Source organism: Colossoma macropomum, unplaced genomic scaffold, assembly GCF_904425465.1.
Source record: "Colossoma macropomum unplaced genomic scaffold, Colossoma_macropomum, whole genome shotgun sequence".
Taxonomy (NCBI): Eukaryota; Metazoa; Chordata; class Actinopteri; order Characiformes; family Serrasalmidae; genus Colossoma; species Colossoma macropomum.
This window is the reverse complement of record NW_023494807.1, coordinates 17,815,758-17,835,252: the sequence shown is the minus strand read 5'-3', so window position 1 is coordinate 17,835,252 and position 19,495 is coordinate 17,815,758. Positions and strand designations below refer to the sequence as shown.

General features: G+C 40.0%; 2 protein-coding genes across 2 annotated transcripts in view; one reads left to right on the top strand and one right to left on the bottom strand.

Annotated features, from left to right (window-relative positions):
- Nucleotides 1-7,402, bottom strand: part of sirt6 (sirtuin 6) — a 31,281-nt gene extending 23,879 nt beyond the window's left edge. The window contains exons 1-2 of the mRNA XM_036556309.1: nt 7,206-7,402; nt 5,728-5,855 (exon numbers count right to left, since the gene is read on the bottom strand). Coding sequence (XP_036412202.1) covers nt 5,728-5,855; nt 7,206-7,271 — 194 coding nt within the window. The 5' untranslated portion in view covers nt 7,272-7,402. The remainder of the gene's footprint in view (nt 1-5,727; nt 5,856-7,205) is intronic.
- A 5,243-nt stretch (nt 7,403-12,645) lies between these two features.
- LOC118797101 (CUGBP Elav-like family member 5) overlaps nt 12,646-19,495 on the top strand; it is a 228,095-nt gene continuing 221,245 nt past the window's right edge. The window contains exon 1 of the mRNA XM_036556330.1: nt 12,646-13,036. Coding sequence (XP_036412223.1) covers nt 12,646-13,036 — 391 coding nt within the window. The remainder of the gene's footprint in view (nt 13,037-19,495) is intronic.

Here is a 19,495-nt window from a genome sequence, read left to right as displayed (position 1 = left end):
TCACAGAATATTTATTCTTTATAAAACCAGTATCACGTTAATTTAACTAATTTTGAAAGTCAGCCTTTTGAAATAAAATATAACAGCACAAAATATCAAAAGGGTCTTTAAATTTTGTAATCCAAGCAGATCTGATGACTTTTAAGGAGAGTGAATACTTTTACACTGTATATACAACAAGTAAATACCATTCATTCAAGGTTAGTATGATTTTTTTGTGAGAGAGAACTCAGCTTCTACTAAAATAAAAATGGAAAACTAATCAGGTTAGACAGAGTTACTATGTGCATCAGTACTCTGTATTGGCTGATAACTAAGGATCAGGTATCGTATTGGTACGGGAAGGGAAAAAGTGTTATCAGTGCATCCCTGAAATTAATTACACATTGTAAATGTTGGTATTTGTGCACTACAATTTCTCACTGGAGTCTGACTACATTTCTGAATTCCCAGATAGCAGCGATGATATGGAAGCAAGTTCAAGATATGGAAGTAAGTTCAAGACGCGTGGAAGACAAGCATCAAGACTTTTCTCTGTACTGGCACCCAGGTGGTGGAACGAACTCCCACTGGCTGCCTGAACAGCAGAGTCTCTCGCGCTCTTCAAACGCAGACTGAGAACACATCTCTTTTTTACAGCACTTAAGTGAACACTGAGTTAAGTATTTATTGTAATGTATTGTACTGCACTTACTGAAATGTATTGCTTAACTCGGTTTCTTTTTCTCTAGGTATCAACATGGGCTTTTGTTTCTAGCAATATCTGAGCTCAGGACTAGCCTTTTTTTTACCTACTTGTAACTAGCAAAGATACTTTCTCTAGGTAGACGACAGCACTTTTTGTAAGTCGCTCTGGATAAGAGCGTCTGCTAAATGCTGTAAATGTAAATGTAAATACAAGACACAAGTCTTTGAAAATCGTAGTTTAGCGAGCATGTTTTCATCATCACTTTAGCCGCTTTACTGAATAGATAGTCAAGTTCATATTCCACTGCTAACTTAGAGGTAAATTCCATTGCAAGTGAAATAACTTCAATAGACGATCATAAAGCTCATCCATGATTGATGACTTGGCAAGTTATTTCAAATTCTATACTAAATTCTTACAGATTTACAAATAATCATGTTTTGTATCCTGCTATCTCTTTATCTTCGTCTCTCAGCTCTGTGGCAGGTAAACGAGTGACTGAGGACATGCATAGCTTCTTCAACACAGAAGTTTGACTGAACAATTCTTTGATTAAACAAGGTTTGCTATTTTATTATCGTCCACTAACTTGTCTTGCTTCAGTTTTTCAAAGGGGTGTGAAATTGTAAGGGGAGGAGTGTGGCCGTGTTCAGCCTTTAGCTAACCTTATCTGGTTATGATAACTCAGCTTTGCGTCTAGGGGTGGGAATCTTTAGGCACCTCACGATTCGATTACGATTCAGAGGGCTGTGATGCGATTATAAAACGATTATTGATGCATCTCGATGCATCTTTTTTTTTCTATACATCATTTCTATTTTCTCACTGTGTGAGGACTTGGTAGTTTTAAAGCAAAGTATTTGTAATCCATAATGAATTCACTTCCAATATCTTTTATTAATAAATCAAATGGAAGTGATGTGGCAAGTGAACTGGAAGGCTCTCATTCACTGCCTTTGGAGCACATGAGACGCTGCTGCCACTCATCTGCGATAAAATGCACAGTTACGGTGAAATAAGATCCAGTGGCAGTGGATGTCCACGCAGCACACGTTACACCCGTCCTACCCATTTATAGTGACTTTATAACTTTGGTTTTGCTCTTGTTGTAGAGACAGGGGGAATCGCTGTGTCAGTAAAATATCTTTGAGGCGGGACGTGTGCAACATTGCACGAAAGCCCTGTTTCGCAACGACTGAGAGTTGCCATGCAGACTGCAGGTCACTTAGCAACGATGCGTTATTCGCATTTATAAGCAGTACAGTTGTTTTCCTGGCAAGTTAAATCCGCAACGAGAGACTGTCAAACAGTAAAAAGTCGCAAAGATGAAGTCGCTTCTCTTCCGAATTTTCTCATTCCACCTTAAATGGTGCCGCATTTACATTCGGCGCCTCAGTCAGAATTTAAGGTGGAACGGGAAAATTCGAACAAGAAGCTGGAGAATGAGAAGTGACTTCAGCCTCGTAAGACAGTCGAATGTTGAGAGACATTTTACAAGAAACTGCTTTAGTTTTCAGGAAAGGTTTTCTGGCGGAATTGGGAGGAAAGCAGCTAAAGCTAAAGCTTAAAACAGAGCAAAGTAGATCTGTGCTCTCGTTTATATTGTTTAGCCTATACTAGGACATCAGCACATACTGACAAATACTGGACATTAAATGTTGTGGCTCCCAAGGTGGTTTGATTTTTGTTGAAAGGACAAAATGGCTCTTCTTAACATTTGGGTTGTGACTCCTGATCTAACCTGGCTTTTAATGCAGAGGGTGCCGGTTGGATTTCTCACTAATCCAGTAGTTTTTCGTGTGCCGTCACAGACTGTCCGGGCGCTGCACTTACCCACTTCCAAGTTCCGCCTTTTGCGTTCCGTCAGCATTACGTTATAAATTAAATATTTAGAAAATCTATTTTTGACATCTGTGAATCGATTCAGAATCGTTCACGTCCGTATCACGATGCATCTAAGAATCAATTTTTTCCCGCACCCCTATTTGCGTCTAACCTGAGAATACCCTTCCTTGTGATAAAATCGTAGTAACGCTCTGCCTCAAGTGGCTTATTGCTTTTATTAAACAGCGGCCAACAAGTTATTATTAATAATAAATCAACATAAATTAACATAAGTGTTCCGCCAGGAAATGTAGTATGGTATGCCAAGCAACCACGGCCTGCTGAATGAGGAGAAGAATGCTTGGTCGCCTATCGCTGTATATTGCAGTAATTTCACGAACTTTATAACCTTATGTCATATAACAATGAACATATAACGCAGCACTGTTTAATGCAAAAACCTTTACTTTCTAAGGACTTTTTGGTCACCAAATTACTACCGTAAGTTTTATATAGCACCAATCCAATGACGCCCTTCCTCTCACGCTGGGGCTGAAGCTCATGCAGCTCCCCGCTCCCTACAAGGGCGCTACATAGGAAATTAAATACTGGATCCTGCATGCATTTGAAGAATTTCCCCTCTGGGATTTGTAAAGTGATCTATCCCAACGGTGCAAAACATAGCTAAAAAAATAGTCATTTGGGACTCACATCCATACTCAAATAGTGCACTACTTGGCTGTAGAGGCTAGAATTTCTAAACTTCCATAGCTGGCACACTATTTAGGGAGTACAGAGCCGTTTGGGATTTAGCCTGGATATGATGCTACTTCTGACTGAAACACACACATTTGAAGCGTGTAATCCATTCAGGTGACATTCTTTAGACTTTTATACTGCAGTTTTACAGTCCATCATAAGTGCTTTAACTGAAGCCTGGGATATTAATGTTGGAGTTGTTTAGCCCATTAACTATCTTTTAGCCTGTTGGCTAGCTGCCCAGCTTAGTTCTAGTTAAGAACATGAATTGTCAGCCTATCAGTTTAAACAAAAAATGGGTTCTTACTTCATCAGTACACTCGGTGCTCCCTGCAGGCAGCATTACAGTCAAAGATTATTCCATTAACAGCACAAGAATTTTTTCGAGACATTGCAGTAATACAGAGTTCAGCCGTTGTGAGGTGGTCTTAGGCACGTATATTGTGTATTTTAAAACGGCTTCGAATGCGGCTCAGCCAATCAAATTTTAGGACTGGAACTATCAGTTTTATAATTGTGAGTGATCCACAAGAGTATTTAGAAGTCTATTCTAGAATTCTGGTCTAAAAGGTAATAATTAAATACCAACATAAACATATCTGAGCATTTAAATTATTCAGGCCAGTCCTAGTTCAGCATATCAACAGCTGTCATTAAAGAATGCATATGTGGGCTTAGCATAGATAGGTCAATCCTTACAACACCTGGTTAGATTAAAGTCCAAGTGGACTTTAATCTAACCAGTCTCACAAGGTGTGTTCACCTTAGCTGGGACATATCAGTGTTTAAATGTTGCCTGACAGGTCTAATTCAAAGCCCAGATCTATTACAGTTCAGAGACTTTTCTCATCTCTTCTGACTCTTATGAAGTTATTCCTGAAGTTATTCAAGAATAATACACTCACTTAAATGTATTTTATTTACATTTCTCATAGCAATAATTTCAGACAGCTAGTGACATTCTCACAGATGAGATTTGTGAGCTATGGATGTTTTGTTCAGGTGGTGTCAAAGCAAAGCTCTCTATCTCCCTCTAGTGAGAATTTTCTGTAGCTGCAGCAGAGTCTTAATAACAGTTTCCCAGAGCGGAATCTTGTTTAAACCAAAATGACATGTTCAACCAGTAACATGATGTAAATTCATGGCATATATATATTATATATATATATATATATATATATATATATGCTAAAAGATAGTTAACTGAAACATAGAATTAGGCAAAGAAAATTCAAACAAGACTTAAATCTGCCATAATCTCATTTTCTGTTTTGCACCGTGCAATTCAGTGCATAAACAACTAAAATAACAACAATTATAAATTAGCATAAATAAATAAAAGTCATTCACTATTTAGAACAATGTTGGTCAACTTTACCAAGAAGAAACAGAATTTTCTTCACCAGAAATTTTCCATCCTGTCCATTTATTAGTGCAATGCACTGCAGTTACTCGCTAGACTTGACAGTTGCATCACTGTCTTGGAATTGAGACATTAATGCATGAAACATCAATTTATTTTTCAGTTTCTCCTTGAAACTCCCTTAAATAATGCAGGTTTTGTTAGTTTTGGCTTCATTACCCTTCCCTCTGCTCGCTGTGCTACTATCTTATCTCTTCAAGCAGTTTTATACTTTTTTCTTCTAGTTGCATAATCTAATTTGTCATAGTTAAATGGATGTCAATCACAACATCAGGCTTAAAATATTCTTTATAGTAGGACTGCATAATATGGACATAAAATGTATCCAAGCATCATCAGTGTAGACTTTTTGTAGCCATAGATTTTCAAGTCAGGGGATTCCAACAGCTCTAGCTTGAGTTTATGATGTAACTCACGGTGGACTTTGAGGTTTTGAACCATTGTCCTGCTGTAGAAAGCCCCTTTTCAGCTTTAATTTCTTGACTGAACTAGTGTCACATCTGTTCCTGACTTTATTCATATTTAGGGGAATCCATTTTTCCATTTGCCTGTGAAATGTTTCCCCAAACCACAATAGAACCACCCTCATGCTTAACAGTAAGCAAGGTGTTCCTTTAATCAAATGCTGCTCCTTGTTTTCCTCTAAACATACCTTTGGTGATTGCAAATAAAGTGCTCCATTTTTACTTTCACCTCAATCCAGAACACTTATTTCCAAATTGCCTCTGGCTATTCTAAATGTTATATTGCATACTTCAGACATTAACTTTTGTGATGACTCTCCCAAGCAGTTTTTTTTCTTATTCATCAAAACTAGTAAGACACGACAAACGTACATACACTACAGTCAAACATTACAGTCATCAAGCAATCATTGTCCACCTATTTAAAACTCACTGTGTGTTTTTTCCTCTGCTTTTGCTCAGTAAACTTTTGCATGCTTTTTTACTCTTTGACTGCTACAACACCAGCAGTACCATCTCATTCTCCCTCACTTCTTTTGTAAAGTAAAGAAAAGTGTTTTGGTGGTTACCTGAAGTCAGGAATGCCTACAGAAGTGCTGATTCCCGCCCCTGAATGCACCACCATGTACTGCGAATCTCTGATCAGCTGAGCCAGTGTCTCCACCTTAGCTTTTAGCTCCTCAGGTGTATCAAATGCCTGAAAAAAAAACAAAAAAAACAAAACAAAAAAAAAAACAGCCGTCATTAAAATCAGGAAAACACAACGCTGTGAAACATCAACTGACACTGTTTGTCTTCCCTGGTAAATTTTTCTGCTTGTTCTAGATGCTTTTTTTTAGTTTGGCCTGTCTTCTGTAAGTCAAATGCACAATCAATGGTGCTTTTGGTGGTGCTAAAAGAAAATTCAACTTTTCCCACTGTAAAAACTGTGGGTACTTCAGTAGGCTTGTAGTATTGTCCTGATTCATAATAAACACGTTTATCAATTACTTATCAAAAACATTGAAGATTCAGGAATCAACAGAAATCATTAGTAAAAACTAATACTATTTTAAAATAATAGTTTGGATCCACTTACTATGGTTGAATGGTTTTATGCACTAAAAACTGTCATAACTCTTTTTACATGACTTTTCTTTATCCTTAGAATTAAAAAGCTGTTTTTGTTACTGAGCCTTTAAGATTGATATATGTAAATGATCTCTGTTCTGATAGGCTGCTCTGTATTTTCCCCTCACTCAAGAAGCACTCAGAGCTGAAAAACTTAATAGAACTTCAACGTGAATGAGCATAACATAGCTAAACTACCGTAAGCTGAACAGGTGGATAAATGTAAATACACAGGGTCCCAACCCTGGTCCTGAAGTACCCCTGTCCTGCACATTTTAGTGTTTTCCTACTCTAACACTCCCACTTCAGCTCAGTAAGGACTTTGTTAGTTAGTTGAGAAGGTTAATTAGGTGTGTTAGGAGCAGGGAAAACACCAAAATGTGCAGGGAATAGGGTACTCCAGGAGCGGGGCTAGGAACCAGTCTTATTTAAAAAAAAAGAAAAAAAGGAGAAAACGGTTTTCCATGGTACGAGCTCCTTAACCAGAGCGCAAAACAACATTTTTTTTTATAAGACGAACAGGCAAAGGTTTAGCTAGTAAGCTTTCTAAAGAATTACGCTTTGTGCGTTACTGCTAATAACATTAGCAGCAACGTTGCCTATTAGGAACACAAGACAATACGACCGACTCAGATGTCAGGTACCTGAATGGCTTCTTATTTAACGTTACCCACGTTACTAACTACCCATTCAAGCATAAAAACACTAAGTTAGCTAACTCCTTAGCCAAGTTGGCTATCATTGTAGCAATTCTACGTGCATATGGAAGCTAAAACCGATGCAGCTAGCACAACGGTGTAATACCTGTAATGAAGCAGTTTAACGTAACGATACACGCATTAACACACCTCGAAGAAATTCATTCCCACCCTGATTGTCTACAACAAATGCAAGCTAATACTGCCTGGCTAGCTAACAAGTAAACAGGCAGCTTTACCTCAGGAAGCCCGCAGATGCCTTTATCCGCGTACGGAGATAATCCGGCGGCATAGTTCACCGACATGGCAAAACGTAACGTGTTAGGTCGGTTAAATGTGTATAAATCACAGAATTGTTGCTCTTATTTTTAAAATTCCGCGGACTTTTCTATTCAACAGCTGTGGCCGTGTTGATACTCCACGTTACGTCATACAAAACGTGTGTACTTCTGTGCACTTACCGTGAAACGTCACATGTTGGCAAGCCGTCTCTGACCGCTCTGTACAGTTTCCAGTCCTGCAGATCATAAACGTTATTTTTTTTATCATTTTTATTTTTTATTATTTTTATTATTTGTACTTTTACTTTTATTTAATCTTTTAAAAAATGCATAATTCAATCCCAGATTGGTTTAAAGTGAAAATGTTCATTGTAACTAGGGAGCTAAGATTCAACACAAAAAAATATTTGTCCAGTCCCCATTCAGTACGGAACTTTATTATTTTGTGACTTTACCAACCAAACTTCCAGTTAAATTATCCAAACTTCAGCAGTCTGTTCTCGCCTGATTACTTTCACAACGGTTCACCCAGATTCCACTATGGGCGCGAGCAGAAATTAGCGTTTTTAATGAGGTGTTCTTCCTTGTTTTCTGACTAAGTTAAGACATTTATGGCCACGTCATGGTCCACCGCTGCTTCTTGTTTCTTTGTCTGTTGTGCACCTTCTTGGACTGATGTCTTTCTAATCCCATGGTCATCACATTCCGTATGATCATTTGAGAGTTCTCAGAAAACTATATTACATATTGAGTAAATGGAACTTGTTACGATCTCTGTATGTTTCTGCTGTAAATGGAACCCCGCGGGCTCATACACTAGATGTCTAAAAGTATCCAGACACGTCTACAAAATAATGAACTCAGCTATTTTAAGGTGCACTCTTTGCTGACACAGATGTTCAATAGCTCACACGCAGCGAAAAGCACGGTCAATAAAATGGCCCAGATTCAAGCGTCTCAAATTCGTGAAGCGGATATCATGAAACAACCAATCAAACGCAGATGACGCATCACGTGTTCACGCTGAACGACAACGTCTGAAACTAACGTTAGTGATTTAAGGGCGTTAGTGGATCGAAAATTAACCAGGAGATGGTTTATTGAGCGGCTGAGAAGAAGATTCTCCTTTTTAACGTTATGTAAGGTTAGTGTTTTTTAAAAATTGGTCAGCTTTCTGAGCACAACAACAAACAACGAAGTTTCTCGAATTTCACGTTTCTGTAACCGGCCGGCGTAACTTACCTAAGCTAGCTTAGCTAGCCAGCTATTAGTTTAAGCCGCTGCTTGTCTCAGCTGTTGGCGCGAGCTTGTTAGATTATTCTGTCCTCTAATGGCGCCCTAATTTTAGACATATCTTAGATTCCCTTGGGAATTAAGGACTGTAAATTTGACAGGTGCAGTCCGCGATGAACTTGGAGTACTTCGGGACGAGTGAGACACTAAACGTGGTGTCCGCCGCGGGCTCCGCAGTTCAGGGGGCGCTCAAGACGTGTGTCACGCAAAGAAGCGCTTGCACGCGCCAAACAACATTGATTGTGGTTGTTTAATTAGTTGAAATGCAATGCTCTGCTGTGGCTTCATTAGTGTAGTTGTAGTGTTCATCTTTAGTGGGTGTTGTATGGCTGTTGGTGACCCACCTACAACCCACACCCCCGCTATTTTTCCAGTGTGTCAGTCGCCTTTTTTGTTTTTTTTTCCAATAGACCACTGTATTTAGGCTATGTGCAAGCTAACGCTGCTGAGCATCAATTTAAAGTCACTAGGCTACACGGAAGTAAGGTGGGTGGTCTGACAAATTGTGCTACCTTGTCGAAATGTCCTACCGTAACGCATATTTGTAGGTAGGTCCCTACATAAAACTGTAGGTAGGATATTTTGATTGCTTAAATCACCATATTAAAACAATACTACCAGCACTGAAACTATGAAGCTGGAGTCAACTTCTCACTCCATTTTTCCTGTTCCACCTTAAATGGTGCAGCAGTTGTTATAACGCCTCAGGTGAAATGGGGAAATTCGAACAAGAAGCTGGTAAATGTCCTTATTAAATAAAAATTTCCTGGTGTTAAAAGAATAATTAGTGTATTCTAATAGCCTAAATCACCTTAAGCTGAGCTTGTACTGAATTAACATTCAAGACACAATAAAGCATTTAAAACACTGAGTTATTACGCTGTAATAATGATATGCGCATGCTCGGTAGGACCGATTGGATGGCCAGGGGCTGTGTTAGAGAAACTTCCTATCTTTTTGTCTTAATATCTGACAGGTGAAGATAAGATTTTTCACAAATTTGTATTATAGAAGCAAATCTTATTTTAATTTAGGAAACTTATCTTACAGCATCTTTTCTTATCTCAAGTTAGGAAATCCTTAGTGTGTCTGTTACCTAGCAACGCACACAGCTGAAACGTAAACACGCAATCAAGTTAGTTAGCCAGACAGCTAACGGTAGCTGCTGTTACTGGGGTAAAAAAGGTCAAATAAAACTAAAGTGTGATAAACTGAGAGTTAAGAATATTGTGTCAGGATATTTTGGCAACTTAGGATGTTTCTGTAATACCGTTTTCTCATGTGGAAATAAGATCAGATTATAGACTTAAGAACTGTTGTTCTGTAATGGCTTCTGTCCTAACTTCAATCTATACTGAAGTTGCCATGACAACAAAGCAGATAAGATATGATCTCAGACTTAAGAATTGTCTGTAATATGGCCCCAAAAGAGTATTAACAGAGGTGGAAACCACTTTCAGTCTGGTCATGTTGGGCATTGTAGCCTGAGTGCTGGTCAGCTTGTAGGGATACCACACTGGCAAAGCATGCTGGTTTGTGCGTTTTTAAGAAAGCTGCCACTCTAATGATGCCAATACAGTGTGCAACAGCATTAGCTTACATGTAGCAATATTAATATTTTGATTTTTTGGCAACCTCATAATTCAGAGGATCCAGTGATATTTGAGAGAAAAATAGGCAATTTTCAAAAACTCCCAGAGAAATCTCACAGAGAAATTACTTTTAGACCTAGAGTTCCCTATATAAGCATAAGAGCACGGCACCGACTACAGGATTACGACGCGACTTCAGTGGTCTATAGAAGAGCTTTTCCACGAGCAGTAAAATGGCATTCTCTGGCTCTTCTTTTGCGCTGATGCTACAACACTTTAAAACAATTCATTTCACTAAAATCAGTAGACATGAAGTTTATTGAGCAGTTAAAAAGGTTGGTAGGTTTTCATTTCGTTAATTTTCTGAGCCACAACAACAAACATGAGTTTCTCAAAGGGAACATTTCCATTATTAGCTGGTTACCGGCTAACGGTAACAGCAGTTTAAACAGCTGCTTGTGCCACTGTTCATTTTTCTTTGTTATCTTGCTATTATCTACTTGCTTTATGCTATTATATGATTTATATATCGTCACTGTCCGAAGAAAACATGTATCTCCGTTTTTTTTTTAGTTTTCTGCATCATGTGAATATGATGGCTGTTCTTTACATTTCATGGATGGACCAATAGCAATGCTCTAAAATTACTCGTAATTAAACATCTTCACACTGACTTACATTAAAAGTAAAGAAGGTTTTTGCCCTCTTCTGTGAAGTTACCATTTTGGAGATACTAGTTTTACTTTGGACAGTAATGATATCCAGATTCATTTTCTCCTCTATCGATGTCCCCCGGTTTTACACAGATCTCAAATTCATTTGGGATTTAGGGGATGAAAATTGTTATAGGATGGGTAGACTGAGATTCGCTCCTCAATGAACTTCTGCAGCTTTGTTTTGAATTGCTCTGTGTAACTGTCAGGTTGCACAGAAATTGTTTCAGGCAACTCACAACCCGCAACTAGTTGCATGTAAGCTTCACCATGTAAAGCTAGCCTAAGGTCACTGTGTCCAATGCCAAGTGTCAGCTAGAGGGGTATAAAGCCCACCTGCATTTGGCTGTGGAGTGGAACTGCATTCTCTGGAGTGACGGAGCTCCATCCTGTACCTCTGAGATGAGTTGGAGTTGCGATTGTGATCTAGAACTAATCATCCAGAATCAGTACCTGACCTCACTAATGCTCTTGTGGCTGCAATCCTACCCTCACAGCAAGGTTCCAGCATCTAGTGAAGCCCAGAAGAGTAGAGGCTGCTACTGTAGCAAAGGCAGAACAAACTGCCTATTAAAGGAGAATTCCACTGATTTTTCAGAATTCTTGTATAATCAATTGGTTATGATGTTAACAAAGTCATTCAGAGTGGTTTGGTGTAAAATGCTCTGTTACCGACTCAGAGTTCATAGTAGTGCTGATAGGAGCCAGACGTCTAAAGAGTTTAGTGCCTCTAAAAGTTCCCTCACAGAAAGTTATTAAATGAAATGGTTAAGAATATGCTGCCTGATGCCAGAGACATTGATGTACAATAATTCTGACAAAACATTTTGGCCTAAAAACTACTTTTGAAAATCTATCCATAGCAGAATGATAAAGCAAAAATAGTCCCACCAACCCACGGCAAGTTTTCTTTTTTTTTGGATTTGCCATTATTTTACGGAGCCCTGCTGGTCCCTCATAAATAAAAGCTGTAGTGTAAGGTATGGGAATGAGATAACTAAGTCATGGCGACGATTTAGTAAGGCGTGGGAATGAGATAAATAAGCCTTGACCACAGCTTAATCAGGCATGATCTCATTCCCGCGCCTTCCTAAGTCGTGACCACGCATTAGAATCTCGATCCCACGCGTTAATACGGCGCGGCCACGCATTATTTTTGTTTATACGAGATGTCACCAGCAGGGCTCCGTAATTATTTCACCATCATCAAATTTATAAAAACTCAGAAGACACGTGTAGGTGTTTTTTCAGTAGGGGTGTCAAGGTGGTTTTGGATAGTAAATTAAATGGCTAGATTTGCCTTGTAAACATTGTGACCTCCACCAACACCTTTGATCTTAACAACTGAATTATGCAGAAATTTTGAAAATTCGGTGGAATTCTTTAATAGGCCTACTCTCGATTTCAAAAGAAAGCGGCGTCTACAAACTTTTGGACGCTTAAAGTATGCAAAGAACAGGGACGTGCGTTCGCCTGCAGGCGGCGCAAGAGAGCTACACTTGAGCATCCTGAACAAGCTTCTCTCACACTGCCCCCCCAGCACGCCCCCAACCCCCACCCTCCTCATCAGGTACGGCCTCCGAGCGTGACATGTGTCGAATAGAAAGTGAGCCCCCCCGCGTTTCCAGCTGAGCGCTTTTACTCTGTCGGCGCGCGCGTGCGTGCGTGCGTGCGTCCGTGTGCGTATGCGCTTGCGCGCGTGCGCGTCCTCGCGTGTGTATGTGTGCGTGCGCGCGCGCGCGTGTGTGTATGTTGTTATTATTATCCCGCCTGCCTGCTCTCCGCGCCGCTCCGCTCAGAATGGCCAGATTCACCCAGACTGAAGCGAGAAGGCAGCAGCAGCAGCAGCAGCATCAGCCTCCTCCGCCGCCGCCTCCGCCTCAGCCCCAGCCTGCCCACGCCAGCGCGCTCCTCAGCGGACCGGGGGCAGCACCGAGCCAGCCGCCAGCGCTCGTCGTCCCGCAGCAGCCCCAGTACGCCCAGATCACGTTCGCCAAACCCATGAGCGGCTCCGAGGCCGTTTCCATACACGCGGACGGCGGCACCATGAAAGACCAGGACGCCATCAAGCTTTTCATAGGACAGATCCCGCGCAACCTCGAGGAGAAGGACCTCAAGCCCCTGTTCGAGCAGTTTGGGAAAATCCACGAGCTCACCGTTCTGAAGGACCGCTACACCGGCATGCACAAAGGTAAAGAGGGGCTTTAGAGCCTTTATTATCACGTCACTTTTTTGGGGTGGGGGGGCACTTTGATGCATATTAACGATGCTTAAACGCATCTGGACGTCATTTTTGTCACACGACTGTTTCCCACATGCCAAACGGACTGTTGCTCTCCGCCTCATTGTGGACACGAGGTCTATTTCTCGTCTCTCGTGTACTTATTCGCACATCAGGCTCGCGATCTGTTTTTGTGCGTGTATTGATCTGCGTTGTCATGTAATCCTGTTTATGACAAATCAGGCGCTTTTGCTTGGTTTCTTCCGTTTTAAAGGGCGGTAAACGCAGTCCGTGCAGCGGGGTCACGAGCTGACAGCGAGCTGGTCACTCCCACTCGCACATTTTGCACGGTGTGTGTTTGCGCTCGCGGAAGTAGGGCAGCCCCGCGCGCACATAATGCATATGATTTAGGACCCCCTCACCGCCCCCCCTACCACCGCCGCTACAAATCCCACCATCCCACTCAAACCCCCCCCCACCACCACCGTCTTGTCTCTGCTCCCCATCGTTCTTCAGCAGGACGGAGCACTTTGTTTTGTAGCAGAGCGAGACGCTGTTGCGTCGCGCGCGCGACACACAAGACAATGGCGCTCGTGCAAGATTTTTTAACGGGGGGGAAAAAAGAAAGATGTGTCATTATTTACGTTTCTTTTGTAAGAAAGCGTGAAGCCTGACGGCCCATAGAGACATAAAGACGTCAATTAACGCGTATTTTTCAAGGTTATGCGACAGGACGTAACATAAAAACGTTGTGTTTTTGTTGTTTTTTTGGTGAATAGTTAAAAACTAAAACGTTACATTTTTGGAGGCTATTTAAGGCAGTGCCACCGTTAGATGTGTGGAAGGCAGTGATGGAGGAAAAAAAGCTGCGTCCATTAATAATGACGCACGATTATTAAACAACACCTCCGTCCATACAGTGTATCTTTCCACGTACTTTTGTATTATTTGCTCTGTGACTTGACTAAATGTTCTGCTTTCAGTGCTTTTTTTTCTTGCTGGAAACAGCTAGAACCTGCTTGCACGCTTGTGTTGATATGTTACATAATCATATATATTAAAGGAGCACTCCAGCGTTTTCAGCCTAATCTCTCTCTCTCTGTATAGTGTCTATAGCATACGGTCAGTCATCACACAGTAATCCCCTCCCGCTTAGAAAAGAGCAGAAACACCACTGACTTAAAGCACATGTATAATAGAAGCCAGCATTTCAGTGCTGTGAGTCGATGCAGTTTCAGCTTCTTCCTAAGTACAAGGAAATTACTGTCCCTGAGAATCAATCAGAGAACCTGTTGGTCAGAGCACAGTTACAGTAGAGTGCAGCGAGCAGGTGCTGAAGAGACTCGATCGGCTTCTAATTTAAACGGGTTTGAGCAGTTTTCTGTTCTTTACTGAGTGCGGAGAAACGTGTCCGTGGTGATGAGCTGTGAGCTACAGATGCGGCAGATAGAGATCAGGGTGAAAAGTGCTGGAGAATTACTTTAACAAAACGTCATGATCACGTGAGGAGGCGAGCTTACTGCTACGACCACCTTACAGTGACCGTTTAAGTGCTTTTGGAAATATAAAGAAATACACTCATTCTATCTTTTTCTGTTTCTCTCTCTTATTCTCTCTATCCTATCGCTCTCATCCTCTCTCTTTCTGTCTCTCACTTTCTAGCCTGTCTTATTCTCTCTTATTATCTCTCTTACTCTTTTCTCTTTCTCACACTTTCTCATCGCTTATTCTCTTATTCATTTTCTGTATTTTACTCTCTCTCATTCTCTCACTTTCTTGTCTTTTTTCTCTTATTTGTCTTTCTGTTATTCTCTTGTCTCTTTCTGTTCATTCTCTCTCTCTCTTGTTCACTTTCTCTCACTTTCCCTTTCTCCTCTTTCTTATTTTTTCTCTCTTATTCTTTCTTTTACTGTCTCTTTCATTCTCCCTCTCATTCTCTCCTCTCTCTTTCTCCCTCTCCACTTTCTTATTCTCTCCCTTTCTCATTTTCTTTCTCCTCTTTCTCCCTCTTACTCTCTTTCTCTTCTTTATCTCTACTTCTCTCTCTTGTCTCTCTTTCTTATTCTCTCTCTCACTTTTCCTTTCTCCTCTCTCTTGTTTTCTCTCTCTGTTTTTCCTTCTTTCTCTCTTCTCTCTCTTATTCTTTCTCTCACTCTCTCCTTTATTTTCCCTCTCATTCTTTCCTCTCTCTTTCTCTCTCACCCTTTTCTGATTCTCATTCTTTCCTTTTTTCTTTCTCCTCTTTCTCCCTCTCTCTCTTTTTCTTCTTTATCTCTACCCCTTTCTCTTGTTTCTCTCTCTTATATTCTCTCTAAATAGTCTTGTCTCTCTTTCTCATTTTCTCTTTCTCCTCTCTCTCTTTTTCTGTCTTTCTCTCACTCTCTCCCTTATTCTCCCTCTCTTATTCTCTCCTCTCTTTCGGTCTCTCTTTTTCTGTTCCCCCTCCCTCTCTTATTTTCTCTCTCTCTCTTTTCCCATTGACTTTTTCAGCTGTCTTACACAAACACACAAATGTATGTATACGCATGTGATAAATGGTGTGTACCTGTAGTTGGACTAGATAGGCTGACTGAATCAATGCAGGACGTCTGCTTCTCTCCCTCACTCTCTCTCTGTCGTGCTCACACTGCTGTTCTGTGTTGCTTTCTGTCTCACTGCTTAATTGTTCTGCTATTGCTGCGTTAGTGTTGAAATCACATTGATTTGCAGTTTGGAGACAGCATGTTACAGTAGATTAAAGAATACAAAATCAATGCAGTAATAGTGAGAGGGGTTAGTTACAGAGAATGACACTGTGTATGTGTGTGCTGAGAGATAGCAGTAGGCCACAAAAGGGGGATGGTAGAATATTTATGTAATTCAGGCTTGTATTGACTCCCCTTTAACTGTTTAAACATGTAGGAAGTATTATAAGGAAAGTATATCAATAGTCAATGTATTGTTTATGTATGAGAAAATGTATGTATTTTATCAATCTCCTATTGAAGTTATGGCTAGAAATTAGAACCTATCATTGAGGGCCCCATTTTTCCTTGTGCATGCACTGACGCATATATAATCACAACTGAATGGGCATTTCCATTCTTTTCCATAAGTCCTTGGGCAAGACTAATGCCACGTTGCCTGTTGCCTTTATAAGTTGCTCTGGATAAGAGGAGGTCTAGTTAAAATTCATAAAATCAGTATAAAGCAACACGGCACAAGTTACACACACTTTAGTAAGCATGGAAAGAGGTAGTCAAACAGCAAGCAATCAGCAGAATTGATGACTAATATTACCACACACTGGACGAGAGCCTGAACGATATAGGTTTTTAAGATCGATACCGCTTTTGATATTTGAGGATTTCAAAATCTGATATATCTGATATATCAGCCGACATTCCTTTTTTTCTTCAGAAATATATAACAAAGATTTTCCCCAATGTTTGTTATGGGTAGTTATTTAAGAGTCACCAAGATAACATGACATATTCCAGTTTAAAATAAACTTGCAACTTTGGGATTTCACACTGTAGCGATACAATCACAAAAACATCTGTTGGATTATTATTTAAAGAATTTAATGATTACCCAGACTGCACGCAGGAGCATCTGAACATGTTACTGAGCGTGTTACTCATAACTGTACTGGAGCTCTTTTTAGAGAAGTGAATAATATCTCACATCATCTCAATGCGCACTGCACTCTAACAAAATAGTGCCACAACACACACACTACACGTTTGAAAGAGAAGATAGATAACTTTGTTATGTTAGATACTAGTTTAGCTCACGTTTATTTACATGTCCCGTCTGGTTTAATAACTTCCACAGACTACAATTGTTGAAGTTGGCTTCTTATTCACCAGCTTCTTGTTCGAATTTCCCAGTTCCACCCTAAATGATGCAGCAATTCTGGCGCCTGAGGCTACTGCTGTAACTGCTGCCTCTTTTAAGGTGGAACGGGAAAATTCAAACAAACATTAAAGCTGGCATATTAGAAACTGACTTCAGCTTCGTCATTTAGACAGAATAAGTTGGACCCTATAGTTTAACCGCTCATTAAAGTTAGTCATTTTCTATTCATAAACACGGCTAGTTTTGTGGTTAACCTAATTTAGCAGTGAACAGCATTTTATCCAATGTATTTGCGTTTTCTAGAATATGTGCTGTTCGCCACTCTCACTTTCTTTTCTCTTCTCGTCGTTCCCAAGCATTCTTGGTAGTTTTGGAAGCAGCCAATCACAGGTGATGTGTAGAAATGTGCAGATGTATTTCTATAAATTGGCCTTACTGCTAACGTTGCATCTTGGCTATAGGAGCAAACTGGTGGGCCAGCTGTAATGGTAGTGAATTAAAAAATACCAAAAATTATTTTGGGAATCTTTTTCATCAAAATCTGCTCTTGCACTTTTTTTTCTTTTTGAGCATTTCATTTTTGAGCTCTGCTTTCATATATTTTGCAAAGTTCCTAACACTGCCGTTACAACACTATGTTGTATGCAGCCATCAGTCAGCATCTGAGCTTTTGAATTAAATAAATTGGCCAATCAACAGTCACAGATATGAATTACATATTTAAAAAGATAATTATTGGTGTATATGAGTGAGCAGGTTAAGGGTAAAAATAAATAAATAAAATAAAATAAAAGCCCTGGTAAGCCTGCACATTAAACCTCCCATTGTTGGCCGGAATACAGAATATAGGTTTTGTGCATGGAGAGGAGTGTTGGAGAGTGATGAACAAATGTAAGCGGCACGTTCGTGCTAATTGCTGAAGAACCTAAAGCCCCAGCAGTTATTTCTCCCTTTATAGACCTGGTTTATTCTCCACTATGTTTCATCATTAACTCACTTTTCTTTCTCTCTCTCTCTCTCTCTCTCTCTCTCTCTCTCTCTCTCTCTCTCTCTCTGTCTCTCTCTTCTGTTTCTCTTTCTCTCTCTTTTTTCCCTCTTCTCTCTTTCTGTTTCTCTCTCTCCTTTTCTGCTCTTCACCCCTCATTCTTTTTCTATTTCACTCTCTGGCTCCCACTTTCTCACTCTCTCATTACCACTCATATTTCATTTGCATATTTCTCTATCACTTTAGTTCTGTCTCTCATGCACGCTCTCTCTCTCTCTCTCTCTCTCTCTCTCTCTCTCCCCTCCCCTCCCTCTCTCTCTTTTTCTCTCTCTTTCCACCCGTTAAAGAGCGTTTGGCTTGGGAGGACCTCATTTTAACACCTCATCTTCATATCCAGCAGCATCTATCTTTAATTCATCACGTAATCTCGCATTAGCACAGCGTTCAACGCTCAGGTACTGGCCGATGGAGTGGAGAGCCAGCGCGTGTCCATCACGCAAAAGTAATGGAGCACTCAGGCCTTCATGCAGCCGCTTGTAAATATTGTAATAAGCAACAGGGCTCCCTCATGAAAGATGAAATGTGGCAGATAGATGGTGACGAGAGCAGAGAGATGGCTTGCGCTCATTCACATGCGCAAGGTTGTGCACACCTCACTACATTTATGCATAGACACATGCAATCCGGCCCACACAGGTTCAACAGCACAGTAGGCTTGGATCATATAGGAGTGTGTGTTCAGCCTGTAAATGACAATGCATTAGATTTTCATTTTGGTATTTCTTATATTTTATCGTTTATAAAGAAAACATATTATAGTGGCACTACAGTGGTTTCTAATTTGGCAGAGTTTCAACCAAATACCTTTAACCTTCTCAGGCCCCCCCAAGGCTTATACCTGCCAGCTGTAGTGAGTCCAAATATAGGCTAAAATGATCTACTTAGAGATTAAGTTTAATTTGAATTACGTATTTTACCCGTATTATTCTGCATTTCTCTGTATTTTTTGTTATTTGAGTATTTGTATTATTTTTATTTTATTGAGCTATTTTATAAATTTAACTTAATTACTTGTTTATATATTTAATAAATACAACATTAAAGTGAACTCATTTAGTTGGAAGTCGAGAGTTATTACTTTTTTTTGCTCAACGGTGGAATGGGTGGAACTGGGGCAACCCTACTCTCTTTTGGGGGGTTCATTGTGTAAAAACATTAGGATGAATGAACCAATAAAAATGGTCCAAAATTACTTATGTTAATAACGCTAATTTACGTAAAATTCAGAACATTTTTTAGCCTTTAAAGTCACTAGTACTATATATATTTTTTTGGACAGCAACAATATATGACATTTTTCTAGTCAAGAGCTGAAAGTTTGACTGTTTTTTCTTAGAAGTTTGACTTTAAATCAGGGTTTCGGCGCTTTTTGCTAAAGCTAAAGAACTAAAACACTTAAATTCTGCATGTTGCCAGCAACAGTACTTTTGATTGATTGTTGCAAATAAATCAGTTGAATCACAACTTAAACCGTAGTGCTTAAACCTGCTTATTTTTCTCACATAGAAGGCAAAATAGTTGGACAATTTTCTGAGAACAGTCTG